General features: G+C 44.0%; 1 protein-coding gene across 1 annotated transcript; it reads left to right on the top strand.

Annotated features, from left to right (window-relative positions):
- Positions 1-1,887: 1,887 nt before the first annotated feature.
- LOC308165664 (GTPase IMAP family member 8-like) lies at positions 1,888-11,836 on the top strand (the record flags this gene model as incomplete). Its single annotated transcript, XM_080539814.1, has 7 exons — positions 1,888-1,912; positions 2,358-2,517; positions 2,935-3,639; positions 5,172-5,876; positions 8,134-8,838; positions 10,131-10,835; positions 11,265-11,836. Coding segments are annotated over exons 2-7 (3,432 nt in total), but the record flags the coding sequence as incomplete, so codon positions are not given.
- Positions 11,837-20,618: the final 8,782 nt, after the last annotated feature.

Here is a 20,618-nt window from a genome sequence, read left to right on the forward strand (position 1 = left end):
TCTTTTGCCTTTACATTTACATGTTTGGTATTTAATGTGCCTTTATCCAAAGCGACTTACAACAAATACATTTGTCTAAGTAAGTGAATCATCTGTTCATCATAAGAAACAGTCATCTATGCTCGGACCAGGGGCCACTGGCAGTCGTTGAATTGTATTACGTTACATTATACAACAGTTAGTTCAAGTAATTCGATTGGAGAAGATGCATTCCATAAGTGCCGATATACAGTATAACAGCACTGGGACTTTTAACTATATGTATCACTCCGCCACACAGGTGTTCTATTAAATGACCGTTAATTAGACTACATTAACTGTCGTTATCTATCAGATTATCTATCAGTGTGTTGGTTTCAAACAAAGATGGATATATTTCCAAATAACATTTGAGTTAAATCATAAATGGTCATCAGAAGAGGACGAATGTGTTTTGCAGGTCTGAAAGCTGAAGAGTTACTGGAGACCATCAGACCACCGAGAACAGGATGGAGCAATGTACTATCTGATGTCAACTCGTCTGAATCACATTCACACATTCACAAATGCCACAAAAGCGACTGTCAACCGAGTCATATTTCACTGGTTGCACAATAAATGGAAACGTACAGATAAATGTACACGATACAAAGTAGCTAGCCTGCGGATGTTTGTGTTCAAGTTACTAGGCAACCAGTCCAGCTGTAGTTCAGTTGTGGAACTATTTTATGTTGGTGGAGCCATACAATAAACAAAATACAAAAAAATACAAATCATAATCTGTTGTCGCATATAACTAATAAATGGCGCTGTAAAACTGTTGTATAAAAACTCGGCCTGTGGCCTCGTACCTACGACCGAATCACAGCCGTGCTGATATTCAGTATAACAGCACGACCTCGAGTGTGATATTGCTTAATTAGACTGAACATCACAGTCTAGAGAGAGAGAGACTGGACACCACAGTGTACAGAGAGACTGGACATCACAGTCTACAGAGAGAGAGACTGGAAACCACAGTCTACAGAGAGAGAGACTGGACATCACAGTCTACAGAGAGACTGGACATCACAGTCTACAGAGAGACTGGACATCACAGTCTACAGAGAGAGAGACTGGACATCACAGTCTACAGAGAGACTGGACACCACAGTCTACAGAGAGACTGGACATCACAGTCTACAGAGAGACTGGACACCACAGTCTACAGAGAGACTGGACATGACAGTCTACAGAGAGACTGGACACCACAGTCTACAGAGAGAGAGAGACTGGACATCACAGTCTACAGAGAGAGAGACTGGACATCACAGTCTACAGAGAGAGAGACTGGACATCACAGTCTACAGAGAGACTGGACATCACAGTCTACAGAGAGAGAGACTGGACATCACAGTCTACAGAGAGACTGGACACCACAGTCTACAGAGAGACTGGACATCACAGTCTACAGAGAGAGAGACTGGACATCACAGTCTACAGAGAGAGAGACTGGACACCACAGTCTACAGAGAGAGAGACTGGACATCACAGTCTACAGAGAGAGAGACTGGACATCACAGTCTACAGAGAGACTGGACATCACAGTCTACAGAGAGACTGGACATCACAGTCTACAGAGAGAGAGACTGGACATCACAGTCTACAGAGAGAGAGACTGGACATCACAGTCTACAGAGAGAGAGACTGGACACCACAGTCTACAGACCAGTCTGTCTGAGGCTCTAAGCTACAGTTGAGTCTCACCGATCTCTGCTGCCCCCTGCGGGAATATCCAGGTTCTGATCTCTGCTGCCCCCTGCTGGAATATCCAGGTTCTGCTTCAGTCAGGCATTCAGTTACTCCCCTCGTGTAAAACAACATTTAGTATCACTTTCACTTTTACATTGAACGTCTGTATTCGCTGTCGTCGATCTGCTGAACGTATAAAAAGGTATTTCTGCTGGTTTTGCTCAATAGTTATCTTATCAGAAAGGTGGATGTAGTTATGTTTTGTTTATTGTTTAGGGGTTAAAAGGTGCAGCTTTCACTTTATTTTCTGAGTTAGAAGACGAGATTGAGTTTTCACGACGTCACCAAAGCCAATAATATCTCATCTGAAAGGGTTTGAGTTGTTTGTATTCAGCCTACCTCCTGATCTGTGGTTTATAATACAAGAGATGTAGATCAGTCACACAATTTAACCAGCAGCGTAGGACGCACAACATCACACGACATCTGTATTTATTAATTTATTTATTAATTTTATTTTTTTAAACCAAACAAACAAACAAAAAACATGCACAACAGCCTATGTGCCTGAATACAATAGTATGTACCACATGTAGGCCTGTATTCTATCTCTCATCTATAGTATAATGATCTTTTGGCCGTGTCAGTTCGTGTGTGTGTTTTGGAGGCAGTCCAGCGCGGAGGCCTCGTCTCCACCCAGCCAGAGGGCGGAGTGATCTCTGACGTCACCACCCAGCCAGAGGGCGGAGTGATCTCTGACGTCCTGAATGAGCCTCGATCCAACAATGGCCTCAGGTGATCATCCAGGTAACCTCCTCAGTCCTGACCCACTCCTGGACAAGTCATACCCCAGATAAACCTTTACACTTGCTAATTGAGGGAACCAACTGTAATAATTATATATTATCAAAGTGTACGGGTGATCGACAGGCGCGTACACTTTGATAATATCTTCACTCACGATCATCTAGTCTGGTCTGGCGCCTGCTCCGTCTGTTGTTCTTCCTGCACACAGGTAAACACATCCAGGATCCAGCAGCACGCGCAAACAAACCCGGCGAAAGTTTGACTTGCTCCGGACAAGTAAACCAGCGTTAATGTCGAACCCTGAGTCATTAATTATTTCTTTCTCTCTCTCTCTCTCTCTCTCTCTCTCTCTCTCTCTCTCTCTCTCTCTCTCTCTCTCTCTCTCTCTCTCTCTCTCTCTCTCTCTCTCTCTGCCAGGTGACTCCCTCCATCTCTCAGAGCTGAGGATCGTGCTGCTGGGGTCCAGGTGTGCAGGGAAGAGTTCATCAGGAAACACCATCCTGGGCAGAGAGGAGTTTGACCTGGGCAGAACTGCTCAGTGTGTGAAGAGACAGGGAGAAGTAGCAGGGAGGCAGGTCACTGTGGTCGACACTCCAGGATGGTTGTGGACGGACCCTGTAGAGCTGACTCCTGAGCTGGTTAAACAGGAGATTGTAAGCAGTGTGTCTCTGTGTCCTCCAGGGCCTCACACTCTCCTCCTGGTCATACGGGTGGATGTTTCATTCACTGAGAGAAGGAGAAGTTCAATAGAGGAACACCTGAGACTTCTCAGTGAGGGAGTGTGGAGTCACACTATAGTGCTGTTCACCAGTGGGGACTGTCTGGGAGACACAACCATTGAGCAGCACATTGAGAGAGAAGGGAAGGCCCTTCAGTGGCTTGTTGAGAAATGTGGGAACAGGTATCATGTCCTCAACAATGAGAACAGGGGTGATGGCACTCAGGTCACAGAGCTGCTGGAGAAGATAGAGGAGATGGTGGCAGGAAACAGAGGAGGCCATTATGAGATAGACAGAGAGACACTGGAGAAGATAGAACAGGAAAGGAGGGCAGTGGAAGAGAGAGCGAAACAGAGACTGAAGAAGGTGCAGGAACAGAGAGAGACCCTCAGATCACTAACAGGTGAGTTTATTTCTGTCTCTGAGAAACTGCAATCTTTTTAAAAACAGATTTGTTAAAGATTTCACTAGAACACAATTTTTTCTCTCCATTACACTTTGTTTTAAAAGAAAAATCATGATGTAAATATAATTTCCATGCCTTAGATGATGAGGTGGATAGAGCTTTCAGTTTGAGATGGAGTTGCTAGCTCCTACAGTAGCAACAGTAAACTCACTGACTAGCTAAAGGGCTGTCTTGCCTCACAGTTTAGCTAAAATCAAGCTGACAAACTGATTAGCTGAACTGTGAATACAGCCAGCCAGCCAGCTATGTGATTTGCTTAACGTCAGACAGAAAATGCCTTCTTCATTTGAGTGGAATGCGATATGAAACAGATTCAACCTCAGAGTAGATTCCTCCACATCAGTGTTCAGTGTTCCAACTGTAACCGGCCTTTTCTCTCTCATGATTGGGAGTTGAGACACGAATGTGGCATGAAAAGAAAGCTGAGATTCAACATCTGGTTTTGGCTTCAAGTGACTGAAAATGATGGAGCAAGTCACAAACTATAAAACAGGGAAAAACGCAACAATGGCGGTGGTGTGGTAGCACGGTTACCATGACAACCCTATGTAGTATACGACTACAGTGATGCTAGTTAATACACTTTGGCTTTATAAGTGTTTTTCTGTTCGTGACAAAGATAGAAAACCCTGTTATGTGTGAAATGTCAATTAAATGTGTATAGATAGATAAGCATGTCCATGTATATAGATAGATAAGCATGTCCATGTATATAGATAGATAAGCATGTCCATGTATATAGATAGATAAGCATGTCCATGTATATAGATAGATAAGCATGTCCATGTATATAGATGGATAAGCATGTCCATGTATATAGATAGATAAGCATGTCCATTGTATATAGATAGATAAGCATGTCCATGTATATAGATAGATAAGCATGTCCATGTATATAGATAGATAAGCATGTCCATGTGTATAGATAGATAAGCATGTCCATGTGTATAGATAGATAAGCATGTCCATGTATATAGATAGATAAGCATGTCCATGTATATAGATAGATAAGCATGTCCATGTGTATAGATAGATAAGCATATCCATGTATATAGATAGATAAGCATGTCCATGTATATAGATAGATAAGCATGTCCATGTATATAGATAGATAAGCATGTCCATGTATATAGATAGATAAGCATGTCCATGTATATAGATAGATAAGCATGTCCATGTATATAGATAGATAAGCATGTCCATGTATATAGATAGATAAGCATGTCCATGTATATAGATAGATAAGCATGTCCATGTATATAGATAGATTCCATTTCCAAATGTCAAGAGATTTAACCATCAGTATGTGGTTATGGGTGTTCAGTCAGGTACACAAACACAATTTTAGATAGGAATACACACACACACACACACACACACACACACACACACACTTTTGTTGTGAGCTGGAGAGAATAAAATTACTTATTTCTTGACATTCATTATTTCTCTCTTTCTCTCTCTGCCAGGTGACTCCCTCCATCTCTCAGAGCTGAGGATCGTGCTGCTGGGGTACAGGGCTGCAGGGAAGAGTTCATCAGGAAACACCATCCTGGGCAGAGAGGAGTTTGACCTGGGGAGAACTGCTCAGTGTGTGAAGAGACAGGGAGAAGTAGCAGGGAGGCAGGTCACTGTGGTCGACACTCCAGGATGGTTGTGGACGGACCCTGTAGAGCTGACTCCTGAGCTGGTTAAACAGGAGATTGTAAGCAGTGTGTCTCTGTGTCCTCCAGGGCCTCACACTCTCCTCCTGGTCATACGGGTGGATGTTTCATTCACTGAGAGAAGGAGAAGTTCAATAGAGGAACACCTGAGACTTCTCAGTGAGGGAGTGTGGAGTCACACTATAGTGCTGTTCACCAGTGGGGACTGTCTGGGAGACACAACCATTGAGCAGCACATTGAGAGAGAAGGGAAGGCCCTTCAGTGGCTTGTTGAGAAATGTGGGAACAGGTATCATGTCCTCAACAATGAGAACAGGGGTGATGGCACTCAGGTCACAGAGCTGCTGGAGAAGATAGAGGAGATGGTGGCAGTGAACAGAGGAGGCCATTATGAGATAGACAGAGAGACACTGGAGAAGATAGAACAGGAAAGGAGGGCAGTGGAAGAGAGAGCGAAACAGAGACTGAAGAAGGTGCAGGAACAGAGAGAGACCCTCAGATCACTAACAGGTGAGTTTATTTCTGTCTCTGAGAAACTGCAATCTTTTTAAAAACAGATTTGTTAAAGATTTCACTAGAACACAATTTTTTCTCTCCATTACACTTTGTTTTAAAAGAAAAATCATGATGTAAATATAATTTCCATGCCTTAGATGATGAGGTGGATAGAGCTTTCAGTTTGAGATGGAGTTGCTAGCTCCTACAGTAGCAACAGTAAACTCACTGACTAGCTAAAGGGCTGTCTTGCCTCACAGTTTAGCTAAAATCAAGCTGACAAACTGATTAGCTGAACTGTGAATACAGCCAGCCAGCCAGCTATGTGATTTGCTTAACGTCAGACAGAAAATGCCTTCTTCATTTGAGTGGAATGCGATATGAAACAGATTCAACCTCAGAGTAGATTCCTCCACATCAGTGTTCAGTGCTCCGACTGTAACCGGCCTTTTCTCTCTCATGATTGGGAGTTGAGACACGAATGTGGCATGAAAAGAAAGCTGAGATTCAACATCTGGTTTTGGCTTCAAGTGACTGAAAATGATGGAGCAAGTCACCAACTATAAAACAGGGAAAAACGCAACAATGGCGGTGGTGTGGTAGCACGGTTACCATGACAACCCTATGTAGTATACGACTACAGTGATGCTAGTTAATACACTTTGGCTTTATAAGTGTTTTTCTGTTCGTGACAAAGATAGAAAACCCTGTTATGTGTGAAATGTCAATTAAATGTCTATAGATAGATAAGCATGTCCATGTATATAGATAGATAAGCATGTCCATGTATATAGATAGATAAGCATGTCCATGTGTATAGATAGATAAGCATGTCCATGTATATAGATAGATAAGCATGTGCATTTATATAGATGGATAAGCATGTCCATGTATATAGATAGATAAGCATATCCATGTATATAGATAGATAAGCCTGTCCATGTATATAGATAGATAAGCATCTCCATGTATATAGATAGATAAGCATGTCCATGTATATAGATAGATAAGCATGTCCATGTATATAGATAGATAAGCATGTCCATGTATATAGATAGATAAGCATGTTCATGTATATAGATAGATAAGCATGTCCATGTATATAGATAGATAAGCATGTCCATGTATATAGATAGATAAGCATGTCCATGTATATAGATAGATAAGCATGTTCATGTATATAGATAGATAAGCATGTCCATGTATATAGATAGATAAGCATGTCCATGTATATAGATAGATAAGCATGTCCATGTATATAGATAGATAAGCATGTCCATGTATATAGATAGATAAGCATGTCCATGTATATAGATGGATAAGCATGTCCATGTATATAGATGGATAAGCATGTCCATGTATATAGATAGATAAGCATGTCCATGTATATAGATAGATAAGCATGTCCATGTACATAGATAGATAAGCATGTCCATGTATATAGATAGATAAGCATGTCCATGTATATAGATAGATAAGCATGTCCATAGATAAGCATGTATATAGATAGATAAGCATGTCCATGTACCGTATTTTCCGGACTATAAGTCGCACTTTTCTTCATAGTTTGGCTGGTCCTGCGACTTATATATCAATATATATATAATTTCATACTGACTGACATGAACCAAGGAGTAAACATTACCGTCTACAGCCGACAGAGGGCGCTCTGGGCCGCTCTGGGCTTGTGACAACTATATGCTCCTCCTATACCACTGAGGAAATGAAACATTAGCTTGTTGAAGCTAAGCAAACGGGAGCTTGGTGAACTTGCTTACTGGTAACTTGCTTGTTGGACTCGCTGGCTTGTTATGTTCATTTAGCCTATTCAGCCTCCCAGGTATGTTCTTTATGCTATTGTGTAGCTGAATAACTGTTAATGTGTTATGTTAACATACCGGACTTCTATTCAGCCTGTTGTTCTGTGTGCTATTGTGTAGTTGAATAACTTGCTTTTCCAGATGAAATGTCTGTTCTTGGTCTTGAATTTTGTGAAATACATTTCTAAATAAATGTGACTTATAGTCCGGAAAATACGGTATATAGATAGATAGATAGTCCATTTCAACATTTAACCATCATTATGTGGTTATGGGTGTTCAGTCCGGTACACAAACACAATTTTAGATATGAACACACACACACACACACACACACACACACACACACACACACACACACCTTTGTTGTGAGCTGGGGAGAATAAAATTACTTATTTCTTGACATTCATTCTTTCTCTCTCTCTCTCTCTCTCTCTCTCTCTCTCTGCCAGGTGACTCCCTCCATCTCTCAGAGCTGAGGATCGTGCTGCTGGGGTACAGGGTTGCAGGGAAGAGTTCATCAGGAAACACCATCCTGGGCAGAGAGGAGTTTGACCTGGGGAGAACTGCTCAGTGTGTGAAGAGACAGGGAGAAGTAGCAGGGAGGCAGGTCACTGTGGTCGACACTCCAGGCTGGTTGAGTGTTCTCCCTGTAGAGTTTACCTCTGAGCTGGTTAAACAGGAGATTGTAAGCAGTGTGTCTCTGTGTCCTCCAGGACCTCACACTCTCCTCCTGGTCATACCAGGGGATGTTTCATTCACTGAGGAAGATCGAAGTTCAATAGAGGGACACCTGAGACTTCTCAGTGAGGGAGTGTGGAGTCACACTATAGTGCTGTTCACCTGTGGGGACAGTCTGGGAGACACAACCATTGAGCAGCACATTGAGAGTGAAGGGAAGGCCCTCCAGTGGCTTGTTGAGAAATGTGGGAACAGGTATCATGTCTTCAACAATGAGAACAGGGGCGATGGCACTCAGGTCACAGAGCTGCTGGAGAAGATAGAGGGGATGGTGGCAGGAAACAGAGGAGGCCATTATGAGATAGACAGAGAGACACTGGAGAAGATAGAACAGGAAAGGAGGGCAGTGGGAGAGAGAGCGAAACAGAGACTGAAGAAGGTGCAGGAACAGAGAGAGACCCTCAGATCACTAAAGGGTGAGTTTATTTCTGTCTCTTTTTAAAAACAGATTTGTTAAAGATTTCACTAGAACAACATGTTTTCTCTCCATTTCACTTAGTTTTAACAGCAAAATCATGATGTAAATATACTTTCCATGCCTTAGATGATGAGGTGGATAGAGCTTTCAGTTTGAGATGAGTTGCTAGCTCCTACAGTAGCAACAGTAAACTCACTGACTAGCTAACTGGCTGTCTTGCCTCACAGTTTAGCTAAAATCAAGCTGACAAACTGATTAGCTGAACTGTGAATACAGCCAGCCAGCCAGCTATGTGATTTGCTTAACGTCAGACAGATAAGACCTTCTTCATTTGAGTGGAATGCGATATGAAACAGATTCAACCTCAGAGTAGATTCCTCCACATCAGTGTTCAGTGCTCCAACTGTAACCGGCCTTTTCTCTCTCATGATTGGGAGTTGAGACACGAATGTGGCAAGAAAAGAAAGCTGAGATTCAACATCTGGTTTTGGCTTCAAGTGACTGATGATGGAGCAAGTCACAAACTATAAAACAGGGGAAAATGCAACAATGGCGGTGGTGTGGTAGCACGGTTACCATGACAACCCTATGTAGTATACGACTACAGTGATACTAGTTAACACACTTTGGCTTTATAAGTGTTTTTCTGTTCATGACAAAGATAGAAAACCCTGTTATGTGTGAAATGCCAATTAAATGTATATAGATAGATAAGCATGTCCATGTATATAGATAGATAAGCATGTCCATGTATATAGATAGATAAGCATGTCCATGTATATAGATGGATAAGCATGTCCATGTAGATAGATAGATAAGCATGTCCATGTATATAGATAGATAAGCATGTCCATGTATATAGATAGATAAGCATGTCCATGTATATAGATAGATAAGCATGTCCATGTATATAGATATATAAGCATGTCCATGTATATAGATAGATAAGCATGTCCATGTATATAGATAGATAAGCATGTCCATGTATATAGATAGATAAGCATGTCCATGTATATAGATAGATAAGCATGTCCATGTGTATAGATAGATAAGCATGTCCATGTATATAGATAGATAGATAGTCCATTTCAACATTTCAAGAGATTTAACCATCAGTATGTGGTTATGGGTGTTCAGTCAGGTACACAAACACAATTTTAGATAGGAACATACACACACACACACACACACACAGACACACACACACACACACACCTTTGTTGTGAGCTGGGGAGAATACAATTACTTATTTCTTGACATTCATTATTTCTCTCTCTCTCTCTCTGCCAGGTGACTCCCTCCATCTCTCAGAGCTGAGGATCGTGCTGCTGGGGTCCAGAGAAGCAGGGAAGAGTTCATCAGGAAACACCATCCTGGGCAGAGAGGAGTTTGACCTGGGGACAACTGCTCAGTGTGTGAAGAGACAGGGAGAAGTAGCAGGGAGGCAGGTCACTGTGGTCGACACTCCAGGCTGGTTGATGGATGTCCCTGTAGAGTATACCTCTGAGCTGGTTAAACAGGAGATTGTAAGCAGTGTGTCTCTGTGTCCCCCAGGACCTCACACTCTCCTCCTGGTCATACGGGTGGAATTTTCATTCACTGAGGAAATGAGAAGTTCAATAGAGGCACACCTGGAGCTTCTCAGTGAGGGAGTGTGGAGTCACACTATAGTGCTGTTCACATATGGGGACTGTCTGGGAGACACAACCATTGAGCAGCACATTGAGAGTGAAGGGAAGGCCCTCCAGTGGCTTGTTGAGAAATGTGGGAACAGGTATCATGTCCTCAACAATAAGAACAGGGGTGACGGCACTCAGGTCACAGAGCTGCTGGAGAAGATAGAGGAGATGGTGGCAGGAAACAGAGGAGGCCATTATGAGATAGACAGAGCGATAGTGAGGAAGACAGAAGTGTGGAGAAAACCCAAAGAAGAGAAAGCAAAACAGAGGCAGGAAAAGGTGAAGAAACAGAGAGAGGTCCACAGATCATTCATAGGTGAGATTATTATTACTGAACTGTTATGAAGGAAACTTCCATATCAGATCACTGTGATGGTGGCTGGAATACTGAGTTCTCTGTGACATAGAACCACTCCCATTGGTCAGTTTGGCTGCTGACCAATGGGCTTGTGCTAAGATGGTGTATGATTGATGAGATGGCCAATCAGTTCATTTTCTGGTGTCAAAGATGTACTCTCTGAATAAAGCAAGATCTCTAGCACCAATTTACAGACACGTCCTTGAATACGCTACATCAAATTCTATTCTTAATACAATCAATCAACCATTATGGCTTGTAGCATGTTAGCATGCCCTCCCAAGTCACCAATATCAATGGTGTTCTAAGGATCAATGGAGACACACCCTGTTTACAGCATGTCAATGGGAGATGCTCATTATACTGTGTTGTTTCTCTCTCTGCCAGGTGACTCCCTCCATCTCTCAGAGCTGAGGATCGTGCTGCTGGGGTACAGAAGAGCAGGGAAGAGTTCATCAGGAAACACCATCCTGGGCAGAGAGGAGTTTGACCTGGGGAAGGCAGCTCAGTGTGTGAAGAGACAGGGAGAAGTAGCAGGGAGGCAGGTCACTGTGGTCGACACTCCAGGCTGGTGGAGGGATAACCCTGCTGGGGAGACCTCTGAGCTGGTTAAACAGGAGATTGTAAGCAGCGTGTCTCTGTGTCCTCCAGGACCTCACACTCTCCTCCTGGTCATACGGGTGGATGTTTCATTCAAAGAGGAAGAGGCAAATGCTGCAGAGGCACACCTGGAGCTTCTCAGTGAGGGAGTGTGGAGTCACACTATAGTGCTGTTCACCTGTGGGGACAGTCTGGGAGACACAACCATTGAGCAGCACATTGCGAGTGAAGGGAAGGCCCTCCAGTGGCTTGTTGAGAAATGTGGGAACAGGTATCATGTCCTCAACAATAAGAACAGGGGTGATGGCACTCAGGTCACAGAGCTGCTGGAGAAGATAGAGGAGATGGTGGCAGTGAACAGTGGAGATGTGTTTTATCCTGAGAGGCAGGTGGGGGGTCAACCTTCACTGGCACCAAGAAGAGCTAACAGCAATCCACATCATCCTCCAAGCAGTGAGTATGGTTCTCTGACTCACATATACAGTAAATTATATACTGTAGTGATTCCAGTGTGCCAGCAAAGCCTCTGATCTGTTGTTGTTGTTGTTGTTGTTATTGTTGTTGTTGTGTTACAGTGAGTGGAGGCAGCAGACCAGACACTAGTTATGGATCTGAGCTGGTATCTAAGGGTGGATCAGTGACTGAGTCAGCAAGAGGAGCTAGGAGCATGGAGTATCCTCTAAACAGTGAGTATGGTTCTCTGACTTGTCTTAACATGACATATTTTTTACACTGAACTGGTCCTTGCGTCTGTGTCGTTCTCTAGCCTGGGTTTCCCCGTCCTGTACTAGGGGTTGCCACAAAGAATAATGGTTATCAATAGCAGACAGCAACAATAGTAACAGCAACAGTTGTCTATCGTAAACCGCACATCGTACAAACATTTGATCTGAATTTTGTCTAAGTTGACATCTCCCTACCATCACACACACACACACACACACACACACACACACACACACACACACACACACACACACACACACACACACACACACACACACACACACTCACACACCTGATATACTGTAGTGCTTCCAGTGTGCCAGCCAAGCTTTCCCAGAATCTGATCTGTTGTTGTTGTTGTTGTTGTTGTTGTTGTGTTACAGTGAGTGGAGGCAGCAGAGCAGATACTGGTTATGGATCTGAGCTGGTATCTAAGGGTGGATCAGTGGCTGATCAGGAGAGAAACTCTAGTCAGGATAAATTAATGCATCAAATATTCCATAAATCTGTTTATTGTTTATTCAACTAAATTAACTGATTGTCAGATGAACTGAATGAACTGCTGCAGAGTGTGGTATGTCTAAAGTGGAGTAGTTGTTGTGGGGAGCATGGGGTACTTATAGAAGGTGTTGTTGTTGTTGTTGAAGGTATTGTTCCAGAGGCACACAGTTCTACATCTCTATCTACATCTCCATCTCCATCTACATCTACATCTCCATCTACACCAGAGGAACATGTGAGTAGGTCATCGGCTGATCATGGTGTGTGATCATTTTGTGACACCATGTTTAATTAGTCCCCTCTTTTGAAGAAGAATCTCAATATTGACAGTTTTAGCATTGCAGATCAAGTGTTTTGAAAGTTCACAACACAATCAAACTTTTCTCTCTTGACTCTCTTGAAGACTTCTTCTTAAGTGGGGTAACATAGCAATCTGTCTGGATTCAGCTTTATTTTAAAATACATTTTATTTTTATTGTAAAAGTTAAGCCTGGTTAAATAAAGGATCCATAATAAAAAAGCACCAACCTAATTAAATGTTCTTTCTGCGTCCCAGACTCCAACTACTGTGATACCTGAATGTACAGAGACTTCATACAGGTGACCATCTGTTGCTGATAACATTATTATTATGCCACGGTTTCTCCACCCTGCGCTACGTTACCATGGTAAGTGTGATGTGTCCTGTGGCCCCCAGGCTCCAGTGCTCCCATGCAGGTCTGTTCCAGTGCAGTCTGACAGGTCTGGTGTTTGTGATGGAGGGCGAGGGGGAGGTGCTGTACAGGATGGTCCAGTGGGACGAGGGTCTGCTGCCCCCTACAGGCCGGTCTCCTGCAGGACCGCTGTTCAGCATCGACTGCCCTCAGGGGCGAGTCCGTCAGCTACACCTCCCACACTGTGAGCTTCTCTCTGGTGAGCTACACACCACTCAACTGGCATTAACACCTCCCACACTGTGAGCTTCTCTCTGGTGAGCTACACACCACTCAACTGGCATTAACACCTCCCACACTGTGAGCTTCTCTCTGGTGAGCTACACACCACTCAACTGGCATTAACACCTCCCACACTGTGAGCTTCTCTCTGGTGAGCTACACACCACTCCACTGGCATTAACACCTCCCACACTGTGAGCTTCTCTCTGGTGAGCTACACACCACTCCACTGGCATTAACACCTCCCACACTGTGAGCTTCTCTCTGGTGAGCTACACACCACTCAACTGGCATTAACACCTCCCACACTGTGAGCTTCTCTCTGGTGAGCTACACACCACTCCACTGGCATCAAGATGTTCATGACGTTGCTAGGCTACGGGAGACACAGATGTTCATGATGTTGCTAGGCTAAGCTACGGGAGACACAGATGTTCATGATGTTGCTAGGCTAAGCTACAGGAGACACAGATGTTCATGATGTTGCTAGGCTAAGCTACGGGAGACACAGCGCTCAAGCTAGTTACTCAGCTTCACAAACTGCTGTCTCTTACTTAAATAACGTTTAACTCAATGTAATACTAGTCCCCTGATACCATATCTTTCCAGTTTATTGATTATTATGTCATGGTTGATTGTGTCAAAAGCTTTTTTTAGATCAATGACCCCGACTGCATGTTTGTGATCTACAGCATTTGTGATTTCCTCAATTGGTTCTATTATTGCCAACGATGTAGACAGACATAGATGGATAGAATAGACAGACAACACACTGTGGGATGAATGAAAACGTTCTGTTTTGCAGGAGGTGGTCGTGGGTCTCTGTCTGTGGCCCACGTTACTGGTGACAGTGTGGAGGTGGTGCCACCACTGAGGGTGACAGACACGCATGTGGTGGTGAACATCACAGACCTCTCCCCATGGGGCCTTCTGAGACGGTTAACATCCCTCTTCACCACTAGGGGGCAGGTGCTGCCATTCCTCCAATCACTGGGCCCTCAGCACTCAGTTCTAAGCCTGATTATACTGCCATCCAATGTTCCACTTGATGAGGTAAAGTCCAAATCCACCAAGTTAGAAATACTGGATCTGCTACTATTGTTCTTTCTTAGTGTTTTAAGATGAAGGTTGAGTTGTGGCTTGTAATGGATAAAGGTGTTTGATAATGCAAACAGGGGATAAGATGTTGATGGACAGGTGAAGTAAGTAGAGCAGCTGGTTGGATTATTATCTGGCTGTAATACCTGCCTAGGCAGCTAGGCTGAAACTGGAGATTTGGGAGCGCAAACATTATTGTTCTCAGTCAGTGTGTGAGTACCCACATGGTACTGTAATCTCTCATGGGAGGCTGGTGGCGGGAGAAATCAGAGGACGGGCTCCCAATGAGGAATGGTTTCAAATACACATGCATTTTACTGCATTACAATGAGTCCGTCCTCCAATCTCTACCTCCACCAGCCTCCCCTTTCATGTTGCTATTGTGTTGCAGGTGAAGAAGAAACAGAGAGAGGGTACCTACATACAGGTGTGCCCCGACTGCACCCTCTCTCTAGGGGAAACATGCAGTCTCTTCTGCTGTGATCCGGAAAAGAGACCAAGGATACAACCAAAGGTAGTGTTGGGTAGAGCTACCCGTAGGCGGCTCTAGGTGTCTATTAGAACGACAGTTGACTTGTTTTTAAATAAAGATGGGGCAAGGCAGAGGCCAGGGCATACGTGTAGCAGCTCAGTGGCCTTGCGGTTAGTGTCCGTCCGGAGATTGGGAGGTGGTGAGTTCGATCCCCGGCCGAGTCGTACCAAAGACTATAAAAATGGTACCCGATGCCTCCCTGCTTGGCACTCAGCATTAAGGGTTGGATTGGGGGGGTAAGACCCTGCGACATACCAGTGTCATGTCCAGGGGGTGTACTTGTCCATCAAGCCGCCTCACGCTACGGAAACAGGAGATAGGCTCCTGCCCCCTAAGGGCCGTTAGGCTCCAGAACCATCGATGCTCAAGGCTACTTACTCACAGCTGGTGGTTTGAAATGGTTTGTGTCCTCTGAATCGAGAGACAAAAGATACCATTAAAAATAACAGATGTGATAATAATACACCTGAAGAGATGGTTCACCCAAAAATAATAATTTCTTACTCTTTCGCATACCTTGGATGTTGTATGTTTAACAGTGGTGACACCATCTGTGATGTGCCTATCCTGAGTGTTAGCATAGCTTCAACTAGCGGTTTTATATGGATTCTCAATCCACCTCCACCTCCACACACGCTTGGTCAGTGCGACCCAGTGAGGGTGATCCACTGCCAGTGTAAACTCTGATTGAACACCAAGACTGAGGTGCACATCATCTGAAAGCTTACAATCTGTAGTTTCAGACTATGTAAAAAATATGTTTTAGTATTTTTTTTTTTATTACTTGCAAATGGTTTATGTCACTGTAGTACTTCTACAGGGTTAGGGTTAAAACTCCACAGCTTGCCCTGTCAGGTGAAGCAGGCAGATTCTGTTGAGTTTTTACATCATACTTAAACACACCTACCTTCAGTTAATTAATTTAGTTTAAAGTTCTGTATTTCTATACAATATCATCATCTATAGTATCATTATCACATAATGTTCTTAAGTCTGTGAATGCATTTGTCTTGTTTCTATTTCAATTCTCAAGTGATTTGGTCAGAATCAGCGAGCTATTACACTTTTGTGTTTCAGGAATGGATGATTTACTTGGACAACGGTCCAAACTACCACCCCACCTTTCAGGTGTTCCTGAACAAAGACACAAAGGATGTGGACCTGAGGCTGGTGGAGAGACAGGGTGATGGACGTGAGATGTGGGTGGGGCATGTCCCACTAACAGGTAAAACCTTAGAGATAAGGCCGGAACGTACCCAACACAAACATGTCTGGAGACGTCATAAAACATCAGACAGTTTGGTCTTAGCGGTACGGCGCCTGACTGTTATGTGCATCATGAAGGTCCTGGGTTTACCACCCAGGTCCAGCAGTCTGCCCTGTCACCCCTCTCATCTCCTTCTCTCTTTCCCAACTCTCTGAAACATGTGAAAAAGAGAGAAGTAGAAAAAGTCTGCAAGTCTGGCAACCTCATTTTTCAGTTTTTTCCAGATTATGAAAGGGGATTGTAAGCTTTCAAATGATGTGTCATACATTGAAATCTGAAACAAGTTGAAGAAGTCATGCATATTTGAATGATAATACCCCCCAAATCAGCGAGCCGAGAAATCCGGCCTCAAAGCATTCACAGCCTTTTTTATTATATATCGCCCATCCAACACAATCCGCACCTTACTGTTGTCTCACCTGTTGTGACAGTAGAATCCCTCAGCTGCACTTAACAGACATAACTCAGTTGTACATATCTAAGTCATGTGTTGGTTTTCCCTGACTACCAGGTGACACGTCGGTGTCTGAGCGCAGACAAAGTGGGTCAGTAGAGCTGAGCTCTGCACGGAAGGAGTTTGTGGACGGAGTGTCCATGCCTGTTATCAACAGTCTGCTGGACGAACTGCTGCAACAGGAAGTGATTAACATGCAGGAAATGGAGGCAGTGAAGGTGTGGCCAGAGAGGGCAGAGAGAGCTCGTGCCGTCATCGATACGGTTCTGAGGAAAGGACCTCGGTCGTGTTTGATAATGAAAGCAGTTCTTGCTGAACTGGACCCGTTCTTTTGCAAGACGCTTGGCTTGAGCTAAAACAATGGTAGAATATAATGACTTCAAGATTGCTTTATTGTCTGTCACAGTGACAGAAATTCTCCTTTGACAGGCTTTGTGCAGTTCATGAATACGTTATCCACATAAAAAACACACATAGGTCACATACAATAAAAACAGACAGATATAACAGTGTTTATAAAATGTAGTGCCTATTTAAAAAGTCTAGTCATTTAAAAATAATAGTAAGTATAACAGTATTATGATGCTAAAATGTTGTGGTTTAAAAGAAAAACAGTGTGCTTCCTATTTTAAAGTGTTCAGGACTTTCTGTGTTTCTGAGCAGATGACATGTGTATGACGTATAGTATCTAAACACTGTTGTATGACATGTATAGTGAATAAACTACTATGTATATACCAGGCATGAAAATGGGTCGGGGTGAAAAAGGTGAGAAGGATACGAGACCCGGAACCTGCTAGGAGGTCCCGGCGGAAAGTTTTTTTTGTGGAAAAATTTGCTTCCATGTGCTCATATCTGATTTCTTTTAGATTTACTCTAGTGGTGGTCACATGCAGAATTACAAGATTGCAAAAAAAAAAAAAAAAGGATGAATGTAGGTCACCTATTTTGGATTCAAAAAGGCGAATTTCGCCGAAAGGTGAGCGATTATCATGCCTGATATACTATTATTACATGTACTGTATAGTTGTCATACAATTGTCATATGCTGAACAACTGTCAACGACAGTCTTGGGTTGTGGGTTTGGGTTCCTAAATATATATATATATATATATATATATTTTTTAATGTAATTAAGTATGTAAATATGATATTTGACTTTTGGGTACGCAGTATTTGTATATGAGATTGTAAGCATTTGAACAGGAAGCATCTTTTATGGAGAAGGAGGAGTGAATAAGTTTGTACTTCTTCTCACTCCTTTTCGAATATGTGAAAATAAATAAATAATGAAACTATTAGTTTTGTTTTTTTGTTTTCCGTTATGAATTATTGTTGCTGTATCTTGTTAATAATAATATAATGACAACATAATAACAACAAGATAACAACATACATTATCTGGTGATCAGGTGGTCCACTGCCGCCTTTAACACATCAGACTGGGTTAGGTAGAGGTCCAGGTAGATCCAGTGTCTTCTTCAAGATGCCGTCTGTCTGTCTCTGTGTCTGTGTCTGTGTGTGTGTGTGTGTGAGAGCGTGAGCGTGAGCGTGTGAGCCAGGACCTGACGGGGCGGTTCCGGGCGCTGTTCACGCAGCACGGCCTGGGAGGTGGTCCGCTGGATCAGCCTTGCCTTCGCAGACGAGTCGGCGCTGCTGAAACACGAGCAGCCACGAGGCCAGGGCATACATGTAGCAGCTCAGTGGCCTTGCAGTTAGAGTGTCCGCCCTGAGATTGGGAGGTTGTGAGGTCGTACCAAAGACTATAAAAATGGAACCCGATGCCTCCCTGCTTGGCACATTAAGGGTTGGATTGGGGGTAAGACCCTGCGACATACCAGCGTCATGTCCAGGGGGTGTACATCAAGCTGCCTCACGCTACGGAAACAGGAGCGAGGCTCCTGCCCTATGGGCCTTTGATAAGGTGTCTCACTCCATCCTCCTTCAAAGGCTGCGCCAACTGGTGTTGAGGGCACCGCACTGGACTGGCTCACCTCTTACCTCACCAACAGACAACAGTTCATCTCCCTCTCCGGTCACACCTCCACCTCCTCCTCTGTCACACAGGGGGTCCCCCAAGGCTCAGTCCTCGGCCCCCTGCTCTTCCTCTGCTACACACTCCCCCTCGATCACATCATCCGCCAATTCAACCTGGACTTCCACTCTAAAGAAACAGAATTCAAAACATGTTTAAATTAACAGATTATAAAGAGATAAAGATACAGATTATATAGAGATGATGAAGTATTTGGCGTCGGGCGTTTCCGCTCATCAATGCACAGATGGGGCTTGGCCCCAAATGCGTCGTGCGAGTGTGGCGCAGAGGACCAAACCGCAGACCATGTAATCCTGGATTGCCCGGTGTACCACCCACCCAACGGGATGCATGGTCTGTCGGTATTAGATGACGAGACGATGACGTGGCTTCTGGAGGGGTGTCCAGAAATATAGCCCGGGTGAGCCCCTCAACCAGGTCTCGGGGTGGTAAAAGGGTAGCCCCTCGGCCCCGAACCTGGTGGAGTGGAGAGGAAAAACAACTACCCATATGCCGCCGAAGAAGAATGAAGTATTCCGTTGTGTGCATCACATTCACTGTTGATTTTAAACCTCAAATGTGTGCCACCTTCCCATGCATGTGAAATAGATGTGCAGTCAATCAATCAATCAATCAACCATTATGGCTTGTAGCATGTTAGCATGCCCTCCCAAGTCACCAATATCAATGGTGTTCTAAGGATGTTCAATGGAGACACACCCTGTATACAGCATGTCAATGGGAGATGCTCATTATACTGTGTTGTTTCTCTCTCTCTGCCAGGTGACTCCCTCCATCTCTCAGAGCTGAGGATCGTGCTGCTGGGGTCCAGAAGAGCAGGGAAGAGTTCATCAGGAAACACCATCCTGGGCAGAGAGGAGTTTGACCTGGATGAAACTGCTCAGTGTGTGAAGAGACAGGGAGAAGTAGCAGGGAGGCAGGTCACTGTGGTCGACACTCCAGGCTGGTTGAGTAATCGCCCTGTAGAGTATACCTCTGAGCTGGTTAAACAGGAGATTGTAAGCAGTGTGTCTCTGTGTCCTCCATGACCTCACACTCTCCTCCTGGTCATACCAGTGGATGTTTCATTCAAAGAGCAAGAGGCTAATGCTGCAGAGGCACACCTGGAGCTTCTCAGTGAGGGAGTGTGGAGTCACACTATAGTGCTGTTCACCTGTGGGGACTGTCTGGGAGACACAACCATTGAGCAGCACATTGCGAGTGAAGGGAAGGTCCTCCAGTGGCTTGTTGAGAAATGTGGGAACAGGTATCATGTCCTCAACAATAAGAACAGGGGTGATGGCACTCAGGTCACAGAGCTGCTGGAGAAGATAGATGAGATGGTGGCAGTGAACAGTGGAGATGTGTTTTATCCTGAGAGTCAGGTGGGGGGTGAACCTTCACTGGCACCAAGAGGAGCTAAAAGCAATCCACATCATCCTCCAAGCAGTGAGTATGGTTCTCTGACTCACATATACAGTACATGACATACTGTAGTGATTCCAGTGTGCCAGCAAAGCTTCTGATCTGTTGTTGTTGTTGTTGTTGTTGTGTTACAGTGAGTGGAGGCAGCAGACCAGACACTGGTTATG

This window comes from Nansenia antarctica, assembly GCF_963989245.1.
Source record: "Nansenia antarctica genome assembly, chromosome: 9".
NCBI lineage: Eukaryota > Metazoa > Chordata > Actinopteri > Argentiniformes > Microstomatidae > Nansenia > Nansenia antarctica.